We start from the raw sequence: 20,473 nt of genomic DNA, 5'->3' as shown, positions 1-20,473 counted from the left end.
AGTAAGAATACGGGCTGGCCACCAAGGGAAGCCATATATCTTGGCCCAAACAATGTCCCCTACACATATGGTCCTGCCATCTGGTGTGACGCATTTAGAGACGTTTTTGGAAAAGACTTTCATTTTCAAGGAATTACTGAGCTTTTTCTCTTCCTTTGAAGAAGAGGATGTGGAGGAGGTGGAAGGTGCATGCATACTGCCTGGAGGAAAATCAAAGCTTTCAGAAGAACTACACTCAGAGTTGGAGGATTTCAAATCATCTGTGCTATCAATGCTACACACTGAAGCACTGGAAGAGTCAGATTTCTTTTGATTTAGGGTCATGTAAACAGAGATATTGCTTTTGCTGCCCTTTTTGCCCAGTGTCTGTGGTTCCTGCTCACCAGGCACAAGCACTTCATTTGTGTCCTGAACCTCACTGTTGGCCTCTTCAGGGCCTTTTGAGGGACTCTGATTTTCTGAAGGGGCCTCACCTGCTGAGCGGGTAGAGGTGCAACGCGACTGGGGCTTGGGTGCCAGCTTGCCACTCCGCATTTTCTCAAGTCCCGTCTTCAGAGAAGAGTCATTTTCTTCATTCCTGTACCTTTGTGGTTTTAAACGAACCCGGGGTGGAAGGGAACCTGAGCTAGGATTCTGATATCGACGTGTGAAATGGACTTTTGAATGTGCATTTCTGGATGCAGAGGTTTCACTTTGCTTCTTTTGTGCCTTTTCTTTGGCGATTTTCAACACTTCCCGAGCTTTTGCATGATCCATGTTCTTACTCTGGAGCACTTTTTTAGTACTTAACTGAGCTTTTGATGTATTCGCCTGAGCAGGAACTTTGACTACTCTACCTCTGCTGTGAGCAATATTTGAAACCTTAACCACAGCATTTCTTTTCTGGCTTTCATTTTGGTTTTTCCCATCCACTTTATGGTCAGCTTTCAGTTTTTTGTTCACAGTAGTTACGCTTTCATTTCTCCGTTTCCTATCTTCATATTTAGAAGAGTCACTTGCACTACTACCTTTTCTAATTTCTTTTTTTTCAGCAACAACACTGTTTTTACATTTGTCACACAGGACTTGCCTGGGTCGTAGTTTAATAGCATTCATTATTGAAGTAGATTCTTCCCTGTACATTTTTCGTTTGGGTCGCTTAATTTTCCGAGGAGGTGGCTGAGGTATCGATTGGTTATATGTGTCCCTGATAAACAAAGGGGGAGGGTAAGGTGCTCCTTCATGGAAGAGTGGTGGTGGTTTGGAAGTCCACAGGTTTTCAGCCAAGCTCGGCTCAGGTGGCGGGACAGGAGAAGGGTCGTCGGGAACAGCACCATTCACTTCACACTTGACTTCCGTCCCTTCTTGGAATGTATTACTTTGGAGCTGCATGGCTTCCGGTTTATCCTTATATTCCCTTTTGGGAAATACTGTCACAGGGATCCCGTGGGGCCCAAACCTTTGAAAGAAATGAAAGAAAAAGAAAGCCATTAAGTTAATGGCTATAATACAATTTCTTAAACAATACCTAATATTTACTCACATGACCTTTCCTGAAAATTATTTCACATTAAAGAACAAAAATAAAAAACCACTGACCACCTCCTGCCCCAAAATCCCAATGCCAGAATAGTTGAACTTATTTAGAATAGACCTTTCCAGTCTTGAATCAGAAAGGATACTAGATATCTTAGTATTAAGCATCTGACTTATGTTCACTCAAATATACATAACATGTCCAAGCAAATGCAATTATAAATTTGTAATATACTTATCTTCTTCTGGTTAGGATAGCTTTCAAAAGCTTCAGAAAACAAATTCAGCCTTAGCTACCCAAAAAATATTGAATCTGTAAAATCCCATTTCTACTTTATTAATCACTAAAGTTCAAAAATAGTTGCCCTTTTACTCTTAAGCCCTTCATCACACCACTTCCCTACAAAAATACTAAAAATTCAGTACCTCGAAAGCAGACAGATACAGAGCTGTGGATCCCTACCTTTTAAAAATCACATCGCACAGGGTGGGTCCCTAGCTGGTTTGGCTCGGTGGATAAAGTGTTGGCCTGCAGACTAAAGGGTCCCAGACTCGATTCCAGTCAAGGGCACATGTCTGGGTTGTAGGCTCAATCCCCAGTGGGGGGCATGCAGGAGGCAGCCAATCAATGGTTCTCTATCATCATTGATGTTTCTATCTCCCTCTCCCTCTCCTTTCCTCTCTGAAATCAATAAAAATATATTTAAAAAAATAAAAGAAGGTTGTTCTAGTAAAAAAAAAAATACAGGGTGGGGCAAAAGTAGGTTTATAGTTTTGAGTCCAGGAAAGTTTATTTTTATATTACTTATTAATTATTGAAAGAGTTTATTCTTACATATTTATTGTCTTTTCAATACTACTGTAAACCTTCTTTTGCCCCACCCTGTATTTTCACATCATAATCCAATAAAAATGCTTTAAATATAAATGTTTGCAACTATACCTACATAAATACACACACTCAAGTAAAAGTTTCACTGACTACTTAACCTTATGTGATACACAATAATTTTTTCTATTCTGATCTATTTTCATTTGTTTTCACGCTAGTCACACGCATCAAATGGATTTCAAAGCTTACAGGTCCAGACCCAGTTTGCAAAGCAGTGGCATGGAACACACATCTTTATACTACTCTCAATTTCTAATAAAACAGGGTCAATAGTCTTGTTTCTTATGTAGAATTAGAAATAACTGTGGCTTAATCTACCTGGGCTAACCATCAAGAACCTTTAAACTAAACTCGATACCCACAGATTCCTGCACATAAAAATAAAGTCACACTATCAAATATGTACATGTTAATTTTAAACACTATTTGAGTCAAACAGCATTAAACACAATCCTGTCTAATAAAGAGGGAATATGCTAATTGACCCTCAAGCCATCGCAAAGATGGCGGCACCCACAGCCAATAAGGAGGGAATATGCTAACTGACTGCCCCGCCCAGTACCCTCAGCCCCACCGGGGCAGCAGGTGTGCAGCAAGGCTCCAGAGTCCTCCAGTCCCCTCAGCTCCCCCAGCTGCCCAGGGCCGGCCCAAGGCGCAGGCAAGCGTCAGATGGTGGCTGCCCGGGGCTCAGGTAACCAGGGCTGGCCAAGGGTAGCGCTGCCAGCAGTGGCAGCAGCAGCAGAGGTGTGCCTTCCCCGATCATCGGGTCGCCTCCCGCCCCTGAGAGCTCCCGGACTGTGAGAGGGGGCAGGCCGGGCTGAGGGACACCCCCTCCAGTGCATTAATTTTCATGCACTGGGCGTCTAATACAATTATAATGCCAATCCTTTAAGGCAGAAATGCTTAGAAACCAAGGATTTGCTTCAGGTAGTCAGGCAGAACCAGACATTAGATGCAAATGTTTTATATATGTCTGTTTTCCTAGAGTCTTTGGTTCTCAGATTCTCCAAATCGTCCTTATGCCCCCCAAAAGGTTCAGAATACCTTTGCTGGGAAAACTTCTTGACATTAGTAACTCATTACTAGGCTGTAGACACTCCTAAAATCAGGCAAAAGAAAGAGCCAACATTACCAGGATATCTGGATCTAACATGTAAATAGTTTTCTTCCTAAAGTCTTTATTAGCTTGGCTACCACAAACCAACAACTTATAGCAAATACTTAGAAACCACAAAGGGAAGAAGACAGCCTTTTTTTTTTTAATCTAAGGTGGGGCAAGTTTGGGTCTGGGCCAGTCCACAAAGGACACCCTTCTCACTAAAATCAAACTTTGCAAAAAGTGGGTTTTTATTCTAGCATTGCAGCTGGTCCCTATTTGCTTCCTGACTACTTAACTGCAAGGCACTTTGAGCATTTAGCCTTTTCTAATATATAGGTACTCAATAACCAATTTTTCAAGATGCCAGGACAGAGGGGTTCAGTGGGGAGGCAGCAGCCCCACAGGCGCAAGCTCCTAAGAATGCACCCAGGGCCAGGTTCTTGAGGCAGCCTCTGGTGCAAGTGAAGGCCCTGGTTAAGGCAGACCCTGATGTGTCACTCAGGGGACAGAAAGCCATCTTCATTCTGGCACGTGCCACGGAACTGTTTGTAGAGACTATTGCTAAAGATGCCTACTGCTGTGCTCAACAAGGAAAACGCTCCAGAGGAGAGATTTGGATAATGCAATAGAAGCTGTGGATGAATTTGCTTTTCTGGAAGGTACTTTGGATTGACTACTGAGCTGGACACTTGTGAGCCTTTACTGCATCCTTCAGCTAGCCCTCTGTAGGCCTCAGCTTTGAAGGACAGAGTCCTTGGGAAGTCGCACATATATTTTCCTATTCTAACTTTACCTAAGCCAGAATAACCTGTTAGTTTTTCGCTATAAGGTTTTCCATGGCTGTGTCTTCCATTTCTGTCTGGATGCAACTGCTGCTGCTTGAGGCAGAGAAAAAGAAAATGATTTGTGTTGGTTGCTTAATGAATGACAGGGACCAGAATAAAGGTCTCTGATCAACTTAAAAAAATAAAAAGAAAATCACTATGAAAAAGAATCCTTACCTAAGAATCCTATGTAAAGGTGAAACAAATGTAAATGTGAAGTATTTAAGCCAGAATTCATGATGTGACTATTATAGGAAGAAGGATATTTTCTATTATCTGTGTTCCACTTGACATATGAATTTTACCGATGATTCTAGCTTTGATTAAATGAACCCTGTGTTTGCTCACGGATAAGCTTTACAAAATTATGGTACTTGGTCAGAGATTTCTAGCATTACCAATCAATCCTATACCTAAATAGGTATCCCTTCTTGGAGTGAAGCTCATAACCATCATCCAAATTCCAAAGGAATACCTCAAAGAAAACTAAAAATGTTACCAATTATTCAATTTTTTAAAAGCCAGACATATTGATAATTCCTACCTCTTATACTGAAACTTTTTTTTTAAATGCTGATATAGTGTTCATCAGCATTAACTTCACAGCAACATCAAGCAACTCATCTCTAACCTAGAGATGAGTTCTTTTCCTTCCTGTTTACAACAGTTTTATAGTACACATGATTCTAATTCTGATTGTTGCACACTCCAACTGCAGGAGATTCTTTTTAAAATATTATACACTGAAAATAAAGCAACAACAACAAAAAAGGCAGGCACACAAACAGAGGTCCTGGGGAATTCAATGCTCAGGGAAAAAAAGGTCAGGAGGGTCTTTGAGATATGCCTCAGTGTTCTGGCTGGACCAATAAAAGATCAACCTAAGACAAAAAGAAAACTCCCTCCCAAAATTCTTTTCCCTTAAAGAATTTATAGTAAGAAAAAAAAATTATATTCAATTAACTTAAAAACTAATATCCAGATTTATTTCAAGGATAATTCCTTAAATTAGCAAGATAAACCATGGAGGAAGGAAAACTAAAGCAAGCTTATTTTGGTTCACAGTTCATCTCTGTGACTGGTTATATCCAAGTTAACCTCAGCACAAATGAAATTCAATAGTCAGCCATATGCAATAGAAAATTTTACAAAATAAAAATGTAAATCTATACCAGTGATGGTGAACCTTTTGAGCTTCGCTTGTCAGCAATTTGAAAAACCCTTAACTTACATCTGGTGCCGTATCACATATAGAAATTTTTTGATATTTGCAACCATAGTAAAACAAAGATTTATTTTATTTTTTTTTTTAAATATATTTTATTGATTTTTTACAGGGAGGAAGGGAGAGGGATAGAGAGTTAGAAACATCAATGAGAGAGAAACATCGATCAGCTGCCTCCTGCACACCCCTCACTGGGGATGTGCAACCAAGGCACATGCCCTTGACCGGAATCGAACCTGGGACCTTTCAGTCCGCAGGCCAACGCTCTATCCACTGAGCCAAACTGGTTACGGCCAAAGATTTATATTTTTGATATTTATTTTATATATTTAAATGCCATTTAACAAAGAAAAATAAACCAAAAAAATGAGTTTCATAGGTTCGCCATCACTGATCTATACCCTCAAAAAATTAAAAATACAAGCCAGGACATCCACTCCTGGGTAAATATCCAAAATAATTGAAAACAAGGTCTCAAAGAGATATTTTGTACAACTAAGTTCATAGCAGCATTATTCCCAATAGCCAAAAAAGTAAAAACAGCCCAAGTCCTCACTGAGGGGACAAATAAACCAAATATGTATATAAATTTGCATTATTCATCCGTAAAGAGGAAATCCTGTCACATGATACAACATGGATGAACCTTGAGAACATTATGCTAAGTGAAATAAATCTGTCACAATAAAACAGATACTATATAATTCAACTTAACTGATCTAAAGTAGTCAAATTCCTAGAATGAGAAAAGTAGAATCATGGTTGCCAGGGGCTAGAGGGAGGAGGAAATGGGGAGCTGTTTAATGGGTATAGTTTTAGTTTTGCAAGTTGACAAAGTTCTGGAGATCTGTTTCACAACAATGTAAATGTGCTTAACATTTATTAAACTATAAACTTAAAAATGGTTAAAACTGTACATTTTATATGTTTACCACAATTTAAAACATTTTAAGTTCGGTGAGAAGCAGTATATTTTCATAGTAAAGGAATTATTAGTGCAAGAAAAATAATAGTAACTACACTGGGGAATGACAGAACACCTTGACCTGAGGGAGAATCTAAGTGAGCATCCCCAATGAGACAAAAGACTATTGTGTGCCTGCAGATAAGGTACCCTGAGAACACAACACTCTGAACCTGACCCCCTCATGAGCAAATATAAGACAAACCTCAATTGAGGAATAGTCCCTATTACATATGCTCTACTTGATATTGCAACTAAATGCAATACATGATCATTTACAGGAGGAAAAAAGCTTTAAAGGACATTGGAAAATTTGACATAATAATGAAATATGGGCTGCATATTAGATAAAAGTACTCTATCAATGCTTCCTGAATTTGAAAACTTATTATATTGTGGTTATGTATGAGATTATCTTTTATCTTAGGAAATAAATGCTCAAGTATTAAGGGGTAAAGGAAGAGGATGGCCCTGGCTGGTGTGCTCAATGGTTAGAGCAGTCTGCACACCAGAGTTTCAGGTTCATTCAATTCCCCATCAAGGGCATATACCTGAGTTGCAGGTCTGATCCCTAGACCATGGCTCCTGCCAGGACTCGTGTCAGGGACAACCAATCTCTCACATGACGTCTACCTATCTGTCTGTCTCCTGTCCTCCATCCTCCCTCCTGCCACCTCTCAAAAAAAAAAAAAAACAATGGGAAAAAAAATCCTCAGGTGAGGATTAACAAAAAATAAATTTTAAAAAGGAGGATGTATGTAAGCTAATTTCAAAGAGTTCAAGGAAACAATCTATACTAATAAAGGGGTAATATGCTAATTAGGGCAGATGTCTTCCAGGCGTCCATCCCGACAAAGCTACAGCAGCTGCGAGGCCCGGGGCTCAGGCAGCCTTGGGTTCAGGCAGCAGCAGTGGGGTGATGGAGGCGGCACCTTCCTCTGATCAGTATGGTCGCCTCCCGCAGAGGGACACCCCCTCAGTAGGACACCCCCTGAAAGCTCCCAGACTGTGAGAGGGGGCGTCCCAGGCTGAGGGACCCCGCCCCGGTGCACAAATTTTCGTGCACCAGGCCTCTAGTGTTTCTATAAAGAATGATAAAGCAAAAATTAGTGAATCTAGATGGAGTTTATAATATTTGAAATGATTAAAAATAAAAATTTTAAGAGTTTTTAAAAAAGTATATTACATTTAGTATATATTCCACCAAAACATTTAAGCATATTAAATTTGTCCTATTTTAAATGTAAATAGACAAAATACCAGCAAACCCACCTTAAGTACTATAAACACAAAATCTTTATTTTGAAAACAAGTGTGCTAATTGTAGTAAAAAACTAGGTCCCAGCCTTAGGACCCAACTTCAGGAGGTGAGACTAGAATGCTATCGTCATTACCAAGAGGCTCCCAACTTCAGAGGGAAAGAAATCACTGGAATCGTGATCAGGCACTGGGCTCTGCAGGAAGTGGACTACACCTATAGGGCCGAAGCTGGTTAGGTGAAGAGTGAAATAAGGAATGTTGGTAACCAATTAAGTTAAACCCTAATAAAATAAAGCATTAAGCATGTGGGTGAAAGCCAACACAGGACCAGATGCAGCCCAGGAGTCACCAGTTAGCAGTGTGATTCCCTCCTCCATAAGAGACAGACAAGGATTCAGGGGCTTAAATAAGCAATAAAACAAAGGTAATCCGTCTGGCAGAAAGAGAGGAGTGTGTTATAAGGTTGGGTTAGTGTGATGGATAGAGAATACTAGTCTCAACAAGACAAGGCTAATAAAAGGATTGAAAGAGCCTAAATTACTATTAACCCTTTGCACTCCGCTGTCCCCTCTCAGGGGACATCAGAATTCTAGCATATCACTCGGATGTCCCCTCTCAGGGGACATTGCAGTTTATTAGTGATTACGGGGAATTGAGTTATTTCAACGCAACTTTTTGAGACATGCATGTTTCCCTGAAGTTTTATCTTGAAATGGCACAAGAAATTAAATCAAAATATCGTAAAATTACTAAGATATATACAAGAAATGTCAGCGGGTTTTGTGTCGGATTAAACAATAAACTACATATTCCCGATGTGGGACAAAGAAAACGGGACTGCATTGTGTGTTCTAACAGGAAAACACCTGGTGGCAGGCGTCAAACCACTTATTACTGTCAAACATGCACTAATCAGCCTGCAATGCATATTGGGGAGTGTTACAAAACTTATCATACTGTACAAAATTATAAACAATAAAATATTGTTTTTTTTGCAAATATACATTCCTTGATGTCACCCAATTCATATAAGTCCAATATCATTATAATACGTTACTTGGTTCCAAAATTATACTAAATAATACGAGGGTCTGTAAATGCACGTTTCCGCCGCAAAGTAGCGTCGAGTAGCTGGTAGCCAATGTCCAGAATGGTTCCGAGTGCAAAGGGTTAAAAACTTAAGCTCAGCCCTAGCTGGTTTGGCTCAGTGGATAGAGCTTCGGCCTGGGGACTGAAGGGTCCCAGGTTCGATTCTGGTCAAGGGCACATCCCTGGGTTGTGGACTCGATCCCCAGTAGGGGGCATGAAGGAGGCAGGCAATCGATGATTCTCTCTCACCATTGATGTTTCTATCTCTCTCTCCCTCTCCCTTTCTCTCTGAAATCAATAAAAATATATTTAGAAAAAACTTAAGCTCAGCTATACTACTCAGGTCCTATCATTTAATAAGTACAAAGAGCACAAAAAAATTTCCTTTCCTTAATTTTGAAATGTGTCATTCTCAAAAGGGAGCCATTTTCGATTAAGTGTTAAAGGAATACAGGAAGCAGAAAGACTGTAAGAACAATTTCCCTATTAAGATTTTAACTTTCGCCCTAACTGGTTTGGCTCAGTGGATAGAGCGTCAGCCTGTGGACAAAAGGTCCCAGGTTAGATTCCGGTGAAGGGCATGTGCCTTGGTTATGGGCACATCCCCGGTGGGAGGTATGCAGGAGACAGCTGATCGATGTTTCTCTCTCATCGATGTTTCTAGCTCTCTGTCCCTCTCCCTTCCTCTCTGTAAGAAACCAATAAAATATATTTTTTAAAAAAAAGAAAAAGATTTTAACTTTCTCTTCATGACAAAGACCAAAATTTCCTCATAAAGCCATCTGCCCCAGGGGTTAGTGAGAAAAACTACTGAGAAACATCTCCCACCTTCCATTTTGCAAGCAACTCCTAGTTATCTCATCCTTAGTAAAACATCATCTTTCCTTATTAATTTAAAGAGGAGAGTTATATTTTGCCAGTATTACCTGAAGTTTCTATAGATTCTTTCAAGATATTTTAAAGATGCAAATTATACTATAGCCCACAATACAACAGGATCTAGGTTGATTGGCTATTCAAGCCAACCCATATTAAGTGACTATATTAGCTGTTGTCACATTCATCCTAGTTCTACCACGTAGTAGCACTTACAGCAGTATGTGGCGTGCACTATTCTAAATACGTACTCATCTACATTAACTGAGAATCATCACAACCACCCTATTAAAGTGCTATTTCTATCCCCATTTTATAGTTGAACGAACTAAATAAAGAGGGTAAGTGATCTTCCCAAGAACACACTGTTGTAAGCAGCAGAGCCAGGATATGAATCTAAGCAGTAATCCCCGTCAGGTTCCTAACTACTGCCTCTCCTCATCCTCTCCCCCACCCCGCTTCCCCACTAAGGGAGCAGAGCAGCTGTCCACATGTTCTTTTCCGAATTCCATTGATGTAGACAGGCTTCCCAATTCATGATTTTTCTTGTTTGCAAAAGATAATAAGCACCCTATTATCAAGCATATCAATATTTCACTAGTGAAATGAAGAACCACACTAAATGGGACAAATAGATCTAATAGCCTCACATAATTTCAGGTCATGATAGGTTTTGCCACCAAAAAAGTAACAAAAATTTCAGTTTTCAGAGCTTTAGGATGTTAATTGCAGTTAAGTAACTTGATAGAATTGTCACCAAAATTAAAGAATATACATAATAGCTTACTACAGGGCCTACTACACAGTAAGTCGGCACAATATATAAGAACTATACTATATTAAAATTAAAATGTATTAAATTTTATTAATTGTAAGTAAATGGATGATGTTGTTAGTTAAAAGCCCCAGGTATTACAAGGACAATCTGCAAGGTCTATGAGCACTACAATAGGTGAGAAGGGAGGATGACTTTAGCAACATAAAAACAAAGCATACACCAATTATGAACAAAATACCAGGTAATACCTTTTTAAATTAATGGGTGGGGAAGGCAGCAGCATAAAGGTCTTACAGAACATCTCTCTAACCATAAAAATTTACTCAATCTTTTAAAAAGTCTATTCAATCCTCTTATAAAATCACATGTAGCTTTGGAAGGTGGGGGAAAAGAAGTTAAACTCTAATAATTTAGATTTCAAGCTCCCAATCATGTACCTTCTAATGATCCTCTTAAAAAATTTACCTTGATGGTGTTTCTCTGTGTATGTGTGATTGAGAAAAATAAATAAAAATTTACCTTGATAATTAATGGAAACTATAGAGAAAAACACTTATGCTTCAGTCTTTTTGAAAGCAAAAATAGTAATAACATCTGTATAGTGTTCAAATCATAACGAATTATTAAATAACCACACAAAAATGATAATGGCCACAAAAATAGCAAAACATAGCAATAACCGGTTTGGCTCAGTGGATAGAGCGTCGGCCTGTGGACTCAAAGGTCCCAGGTTCGATTCCGGTCAAGGGCATGTACCTTGGTTGTGGGCACACCCCCAGTAGGAGGTGTGCAGGAGGCGGCTGATCGATGTTTCTCTCTCATTGATGTTTCTAACTCTCTATCTCTCTCCCTTCCTCTCTGTAAAAAATCAATAAAATATATTTTTAAAAAAATAGCAAAATATATTTCTCGGAGCAGACACATCTTGACTCACATTTTTGTATATCACTTATTGCAGCGGTTCTCAAACTGTGGGTTGCGACCCCTTTGGGGGTCGAATGACCCTTTCACAGGGGTCGCCTAAGACCATCGGAAAACACATATATAATTACATGTTGTTTTTGTGATTAACCACTATGCTTTAATTATGTTCAATTTGTAACAATAAAAATACATCCTGCATATCAGATATTTACATTACGATTCATAACAGTAGCAAAATTACAGTTATGAAGTAGCAACGAAAATAATTTTATGGTTGGGGGGTCACCACAACATAAGGAACTCTATTAAACACATTGTATGTGGGAAACTTATTTATACGTTTTACGTTGACTGGTAGTAAGTAGAGCACGGGAAACGTATTTATACGTTTTTTTATAGACTAGCGGTAGAATGCGGGTAATGTATAAATACGTAAACTAAAGTTATCGTAATTTTACTGAACGTTGCCATTTGCGCAAAAAAATTAGCAAAAATGGCCCGCGCCACGCGCCATCTGTTAGCGCGCGATAAAAACTACCCGCAAACAATGTATTAAAGGGTCGCAGCATTAGGAAGGTTGAGAACCACTGTCTTAGAGCAACATACTTGACTTTTTCCCAGAAATGCTAAAGGACCTATTTAATTATTAATGTAAATACTCATCACAGTTTTCAAACACTTGGTCCTGGCTCTAAGATACTATTACAAGCAGTTTTAAGTTTCCTATGTTTCCATTGTGATTTTTATGTACTTTCAGTATTTCTTTTGTTATTATGTCCAGTAGGGACAATCACACAACAGTCTAAGTATGTCAACAGATGAACTTTTTAAAAAATGGAATGTAATCCATTTATATCCCTTTTCCTATCCTATATAATAAAAGGGTAATATGCAAATTGACCCTAACAGCAGAAAGACTGGGAATGACTGGTCACTATGACACACACTGACCACCGGGGGCAGACGCTCAATGCAGGAGCTGCTCCCTGGTGGTCAGTGTGCTCCCAGCCACAAGCCAGGCTGATGGCTGCCAGTACAGCAGTGGTGGTGGGAGCCTCTCCCGCCTCCTCAGCAGCACTAAGAATGTCCAACTGCAGCTATGCCTGCTCCCCGCTGGCAAGTGGACATCCCCCAAGGGTTCCCAGGCTGCCAGAAGGATTTCTGACTGCCAGCTTAGGCCCAATCCCCCGGGGATCGGGCCTAAGCCAGTGGGTGGTCATTCCCCAAGGGGTCCCAGACTGCGAGAGGGCACAGGCCGGGCTGAGGGACCCTCCCAAGTGCACAAATTTTTGTGCACCGGGCCTCTAGTTTTACAATAAACAGGTTTTCCAGCAACTTATTGTATGTTAGTCTTTAAAATCCTTTTCTAATGCAATCATCCAACTCTTAAATTCTGATCTTGTGCTCTAGGAGCTCCAAATCTGACTGCTCTCAAAAACAAGTGGGACTCCACTGTTGCCAGGGCCAGGCCAACCAAGGCAAAATGAAGGCTACCTAATCTAAGATCCAGGACCACATATGAAGAAGAAACGCCATTTCCAAAATGCCCAAAGAGGTCACTAAACTGAACTAAAGAGCAATTCACATCTTCAAAGCAGTGGCTGTTCCCTGGTTCAGTGAGGAACAGGGAGGTCTATCATTTCTACCTACCAAAGTAACAGCCCCACCAAAATCATAAGCTAAAATGGTCGTGATAAAATATAGTCAAATGTATTAGAACAGGATTGTTTTCAAACCTTAGAGAACAGTCTATCATTCAAAATATCACTGTCAATACACCTACTAATATCTGTCATCTATATTTTAGGCAATTTATTTAAATCTCCCTTTATCTGTGAAATGAGATTAGAATTTAACTTCATTGGATGTTCCAGAGTAAAATGAAACAATGTATACAAAGTGCTTGGCACAATGCCTGCATAAGAGTGGGAAATAGAGCCCTAACCCAGTGGCTCAGTTGGTTGGACCGTCTGGTACACCAAAAGGTTTTAAGTTGGATTCCTGGTCAGGGAACATACTCAAACTGCAGGTTCCATCCCCTCATAACCACCGTGGGGTGCATAAGAGAGGCAGCCGGCCAATCAATGTTTCTCTCTCACAATCAATGTTTTTTTCTCTTAAATCAATGAAAACATAACCCTATGTGAGGATTAAAAAATAAAATAAAAAGAGTGGAAAATACATAGTAGCTACTATTAATTACAGAAAGTAAAGCTTGGCAACCTTCTTAGATGTTGGGAATATGCAGAAAAGTATAATCAATTATTCTAAGAGGTCCAAGTTTTCAAAAGCTGAAAAACACTATTCTGCAGTAAAGTGACCATACAAAATTGGACCAAAGGTAAAGAGGTAAAAATTATGGTCTCCCGAAATTTCTAGTGGGCAACCAGACTTAAACTATTTGCAAGTTTAGTTACCACTTCTGTAATAAGGATTTACATCTGCCACCTAAGTGGCCCATCCCCAAATGTATTGCTTTTTTGTAATTACACCCATTTGAAATTAACCAGTAACTTTTAAAACAGGTTTAACAATTTATCATTCTACTATTTTGGCAAAACAATCCCTCACCCCCTAAAAAAATTATCTCCAAATATGGTCTGAGAATCACCTTGTTAAAAATGCAAAGTGATGGAGAGGAGCTCAGAAATCTTATGTACATTTGTTTTGAGGCCCACTGCCCAAAAGTGTTTAGCGAAAGCATTCTATATTAAATCCACCCAGAGTGTAACTTAACCTCCACTCACTTTCTTGCAAGATCTGTCACTAGGGCAAGCTGTGTTCTTCTGGTAATGTGTGCCTAAATTAGTTTGGGAATTTAAGGAGAACAGGGCGAATAAGTATAAAGAAATAAGGATATGCTTTATAGGCACAAATAAACCACTAAGGACATCTTTCATTCTCTATCAATGTGAAAATAACTGTCTTAACAGAGAAGATGAGCACATGCTACAACAACCTTTTTTAAAGCCCCACACAGAAAAGTTTAATCTTAGGAAGATTAAACTTAGTTGCATCAAGAGCACAATACACAGTGAAGTATGGTCTTATTTACACGCAAAAAAGGTTGAAAATTAACCTCATTAAAAATCCCAAGTCCAATAAAACATGCCTGGCACAGTTGGTATATAACACATCTTGTTATCCAGTTTATAAGGTTTAGTTATAAAATTTAATGCCATGATATTACAGGATTCTTTACTCAGATTCAAACTAGGCTTTTAATATCCAACAATTAATCACTTCCAAAAAATCATCAGTCCAACATACAATCGAAGTGCTAGCTCCCTCTCAATACAGTACATGTATACTAGCATCGTACTAAGTGTCCCTACAGCTGTCTGGGCCAGAAAGTGATCAGCACTTTCCTCCATGCTATTTTACTGTGTGAGGCCTTTCTCAACACCTCGGGATATGAGCAGAATAATCACCAACAAATATTTAAGTGTTTCAAATATGTACAACTCCACATAACCATTCAAGCATACTACTTGAGGGCCTAAATTCTCAACCTGGATGCTTAGCATAAGCTACTGACACCACTACTCACTGCTTCACCAGAATGGCTGTATATTTTTCCCACCAAAAGTAGGGCTATTGCACCATAGGTTTCATGGTCTCTGTAAAGAAAAAAAATCATTGTCTTGGTTTATATTTTCTTAAATAACAAGTAAATTTTCTACAAATTGCTTTAAGAACTTAGAGAAATCTGAAGTTTTCTAAAGAAATTACTTCCAATTCTTTTTTTATGCAACAAAATACCACATACACACACAAAAAGTCAACATTTGTAAAATGTTGTGATCTTCCAGTTCTGAACTACAACCTTTAATAAACATGTATCACAAAATTAAAATGCACAAGGATTTTTAAGCATTAGCATTTATTTCATGATTTCTTAATTTATGTCAGGTCCAAAAAATGGAATTCAGAAAGATTTTTCAGGATTTCATATAATTATTTTATAATTATTTTTAAGATATGGAAAACAGTACTAAACAATTTAAATGATCCCTCTGCATAGACAGAAACCATAGGTCCCAGGAAAATACTGTCCCTGTTGAGAAAGCTGAGAAAACTCTTGCCTTTGCAGATAATCTTGACCGGTTAAATTTTTCTGTTTGGAATTACTGAAGTTGGAGGTGTATTTAAGGGATAGGTCTAAAAGTTTGCCAGTAGACAAGAGACTTCCACATCATTTCTAATGACTCAAAACAAGGGTTTCAAAAGTGACCCTCCCAGGACTGTGGTTGTCCCTTCAGTTCGCTCCTGAGGGAAAAGAACTATTTTAAAAATGTTATGGGAATGCATCGGAAAAAAAATTCAGAATATGGAAAATTCTACCAAACTATGATTTAACAAAAAAAACTACAAGCGAATAAAAGCAGTGACAGAACTGCAGAAGAAAAATCTTATGTAACTTACCAACCAATTGCAATGTATAAACTTTACTTAGATCCTGATGTAAACAAAACAGATGTTGACTGAGATGTTAATTTTAAGACTTATCTGTGAAATTATAACCCTAACTGGATATGATACAAAGGAATTGCTGTTATTTTAGGTGTGGTAATAGCAGTACAGTTTCAGTTTTTAAAGTCTTTATCTTTTTGGAGATCTATACTGAAATATTTATAGTCAAGTGGTATGTTTAGGATTTCTTCAAAATAATCCAGGAGTGGACATATGATGACACAAGTTTGGCTAATGGTTGAAAAATATCGAAGCAAGGGTAATATAGTGGGGCCTTGACTTACGAGTTTAATTCGTTCCATGACGGAGCTCGTACTCGTATGTCAAATCTTAAAGTGAGACACGTGATGTTGGGCTGATGTTGTGGCGTTCACTGTGATGGTCGCTGCGCCAACTAGCGGTGGGGTATCTGAAGCTGGCTCGTAACCCGAATTTTAGCTCGCAACTCAAAGCAAAAAATCGGCCGAGAGACGGCTCGTATCTCGAAAAACTCGTTAGTCGGGACACTCGTAAGTCAAGGCCCCACTGTACATACATGGAGGTTCATTTCCCATAATAAAAAATTAAAAATTATGGTACAATTACTAACTTATTATTCTATCCTAAAATAACCATTAAGACAGTTTAGCAACTTGAAGGAATGCTTAATACAGAATGCTAAATGAACAAAATGTACCTGTCAAAATTTCAAAAGCATAAAATAAAATATGTCCTGGAAAAAAAATTTTTTTAAAGTATAATGTTAAGGAAGAAAAGGAAATACAAAAACCAAATTAAATTTGTGGGTTAGTTGATTATTTTTATCTGCTAGTATTACACTACTGTCATTAGACATTGCTAATGAATTCAAAAGTAGTCAAATAATTTAATCTACCTAAGAAGGCTGGGTATAAAATAGTGAAGGAGCCTAGAGTAAACTAGAGAATGCATGCCTCACCTTAAAGGCATTTATAAAGTTTCAAATAAATACTATTATACATAAAATCTGTTCTAACCAGATATTCAAATACCCTTACTTTTAGGGTCACTTATTGGCCAAAGCAACCTACATTGAAGAACGAAAGGAGGAAGAAGTATCAATCCAGGATGAGACAGGAAAACCAGACCACTGGTCACCCTATTCACTTCACACACACACACATAAACTGAGGCATAAAGTTTGTTTGCTTGTTTGTGCTTAAGTAAACTGCCAAAAGTCAAAATGATTTAGCCTCAAAAGAACTGGAGACTAGAGCCCAGAGAGGCAGATTTGCCCAAAGTCACAGTGTTAACTGGAGGCCAACACTAGAACCCAAGAAGCCTGACACTGTCCAGATTGAGCTACTACTTACTACCACCTTCTTTTCTTTTCTTTCAGTTTAATTACGTGTGTCCTGCTCATTTTTTCATAAAGAGATTCTCCCCCAAAATGTGTTCTTCAATCTACTTACTCTAAAAATCAGACCAAAAAATAATATAATACAATGACAGGAAAGGGAAGAATGTCAAACGCTTAACAAAAGGAGACTCTTTATCAATCCAGGTGTATGTGAAATCCTGTACTCTATGATCACTTTCTATATGGTATACAACTCTTGCAACTTTAAAAGACATTTCTGTACCATGCATAATATTAGAATAATTAATAAAAGCAATAACTGGCCCTTTTTTAGACCGAAGAAAAGCACATACATTGATGCACTTAGTAGTCTCCCAAATGTTAATTTTTTCCTACCTACCTCACTGTACGAGCAAGAACCAAAACTTCAGAGCATACTCTGCATCCCAATATACAGCTAAGAAAATGGGGAATCTCCAGGCAGAAGACTCCATGGCTATTAGCTGACTAAAGAATCTGCTTGGCCCTGCCGGCGTGGCTCAGTGGTTGAGCACAGACCTATGAACCAAGAGGTCACGGTTTGATTCCCGGGTCAGGGCACATGCAGGAGGCACCCAAAGAATTCTTCTCTCATTATTTATGCTTCTATCTCTTCCTCTCCCTTCCTCACTGAAATCAATAAAAACATATTTTTAAAAAAATTAAGAATCTGCCCTGACTGGTTTGGCTCAGTGGATAGAGCATCGGCCTGCGGACTCAAGGGTGCCGGGTTCGATTCAGGTCAAGGGCATGTACCTTGGTTGAGGGCACATCCCCAGTAGGGGGCGTGCAGGAGGCAGCTGATCGATGTTTCTCACAGATGTTTCTAGCTCTCTATCCCTCTCCCTTCCTCTCTGTAAAAAAATCAATAAAATATTTTTTTTAAAAAAATTAAGAATCTACTTGGCTGTAACAACCATAGTCTATGGATTACCCACACTGCTACTGAAATCAAGATAAGTACTAAATTTCAGAAATATACAATTCTTTACTTACTACTTAAAAGAAAATTTGCCAGCCCAACTAACTTTTTAACATGGAAGTAGAAGTTAGGCTTTTTAGATCCATTTATAAGCTAAATGACTAGTAAAATTAAATGAACCTCAATCTTCTCCTATATAAATGAAAGTTATAAAGGCTAAATAAAGTATGTGACACAATGCCGGATACATAATAGGCACTCAATAGGAAGCTCTTATTTATACCTAAAGGTTTAATTCAATGGCCAATTCGAAAAGGACACAAACTGTTTTTAAAGCAACTGAGAACTACGGTCATGGTCTTGGTAGTCTATAAAGGGTATCTCGTGGATCATCAGCTAACCCTGAAAGTGCCTGTGAAAGCACTCAATCACCGTGGCTGGTGTGGCTGGTGGAGGGTTTTGTCCTCAGTTTGTAAAAACCACACCACCTGTGAAGCGCAAAGAAGGAGGAATACCTGGGAGGGTGTCTTACACACAGATGCACTCAATAAATATTGTTGAATGAAAAGTTGATGTTTCCCTTAATGGCTTTTTAAAAAAATACTTTAAGATTATCCTTTTACATTTTCACTTCAAAAACATTAAAGTGTAAAAGGTTAATAATAAAAACAGCTTCCCCAACAAAAGAAACTGCTGCTTATAAGACGCACTAATTAGCAAAATACACCAAAACTCAAAAAATAAATTGCAATTCTCTACCAAAGAAATTTTAAAAAGTAAAATACAATGAGCACCTAAAAAAAGGAAAGCACTAACCATTCCATTTCCAGAAACAACTTACCTTGTCACACCTTCCTTTTGCAGATTTGAAATCCAGATTCTCACACAATCACCGGCCTTCACTTCTGTTTGATTCAATAGCATACACACTACTGAGTCTCTCTTTTGCTATTAAATACATCAGTAGAAAGCACACTAGTCTTATTTTGCTTCCTAACTATGAAAACCAAAGTGCAAAAGTCCTAAAGTCAAAATTACAAAAAAAAAACTTAAAAAACTTGAGACTAAACAACGTGCAGAAATAATTGTAAAGACTCCCCATTTTTTCAAAGAAACTGTAAGGGCTCCCCATTTTTCGCCAAAATAACTGTAAAGGCTCCACATTTTTTGCTCCAAACATCATACTGTACTTCGAAATGTATTTTAAATAGATTTTTTCCCCCGCAAATGGGAAAGGACTCTTGAACCTTAATGGGAGGGCCAAGGAGTTAAAAGTAAAACATACTAAAATAAGCCATTTCCAAACAGGTGAGATACCATCAGTGTGTGTGCTGTTGCAGGAAACAGAATGGAGAGCCGTGAATGGGAGTCTGCACTTCACATCTGCAAAAGAAGAGTAAAAAGGTTAACTTAACTCTAGACTTTCTTCTTTACCTAATTAAAAGCAATGCTCATAAATATTTTAAATCAAAAGATGAAAATGTACTGGATAAGACAGAGACTTGTGGGTGAGCTTGTTTAATACATAAACTGTATCTACAGTATTGGAAGTCCGTATGCGAACACATATCACACCACCTTGATATTCAAGGTTTTTAAAAAACCCAATCTCTTCTTTAGACTTTCCTTAACACGATCATCATAATGAGCCAAATGTGTTTCCTGTTGAACAATTATCTAAGGAGAATGAGTTCCAACTGTAAGAATAACCGTCAAACGGCTCATTTTAAATGCATCCTCTTCCCCATAGGGAGTGACAGGTAACCTTCTGGGAATCCCAATGCGCACACCCCTTCCTCCACCCTGATCAAAGTTACAGGCTAATTGGCGAGCAGAAGTGCCTCCCGAGCAATCTCCGCGGCCCAGCACCCGGTTCTCGGCAAAAGCCCTTTGCATTTTGCATGAACGCAGACCCCCGCCCTAGAGTGGCTGAGCCGCGCGAATGGAGGCGCGAATGGGTGGTGGGTAGGATCTGCAGACCCATCCGCACCATGCGCCCCCCACCTGGTGGCACACCTTGCCCTCGCAGGCGCTCACCTGGGCAGGGACCGCCCTCTCCTGGCCTCGCGCGCCTGCCCCACTCGGAGCGCGCGCCACGCGGGAATCCGAGGGCGGTGCGGGCAGCGGGGCGCCGGGCAGCAGGTGTTGAAGGGGCCGCCCTGGGTTTGCTTCCGGGGGAACCGAGCATGACCGGGCGGCCCCAGGGCGTGCTGGGATGGGCGCGTACCTTTTTGTACAGATCCATGAGACCCGAAAAGAGCTTCTCCCCCAGGCG

At 39.2% G+C, this 20,473-nt stretch overlaps 1 protein-coding gene across 1 annotated transcript in view; it reads right to left on the bottom strand.

The window, feature by feature from the left end:
* Positions 1 to 20,473, bottom strand: part of PWWP2A (PWWP domain containing 2A) — a 34,088-nt gene that overhangs the window by 12,919 nt on the left and 696 nt on the right. The window contains 2 exon segments of the mRNA XM_023754065.1: positions 474 to 1,438; positions 14,194 to 14,246. Of these exon segments, the coding sequence (XP_023609833.1) occupies positions 474 to 1,438; positions 14,194 to 14,246 (1,018 nt within the window).

The sequence above is a fragment of the Myotis lucifugus genome, unplaced genomic scaffold (assembly GCF_000147115.1).
Source record: "Myotis lucifugus unplaced genomic scaffold, Myoluc2.0 scaffold_56, whole genome shotgun sequence".
NCBI lineage: Eukaryota > Metazoa > Chordata > Mammalia > Chiroptera > Vespertilionidae > Myotis > Myotis lucifugus.
Note: the sequence above shows the minus strand (reverse complement) of the source record. Positions and strands in the feature narration are given on the sequence as shown.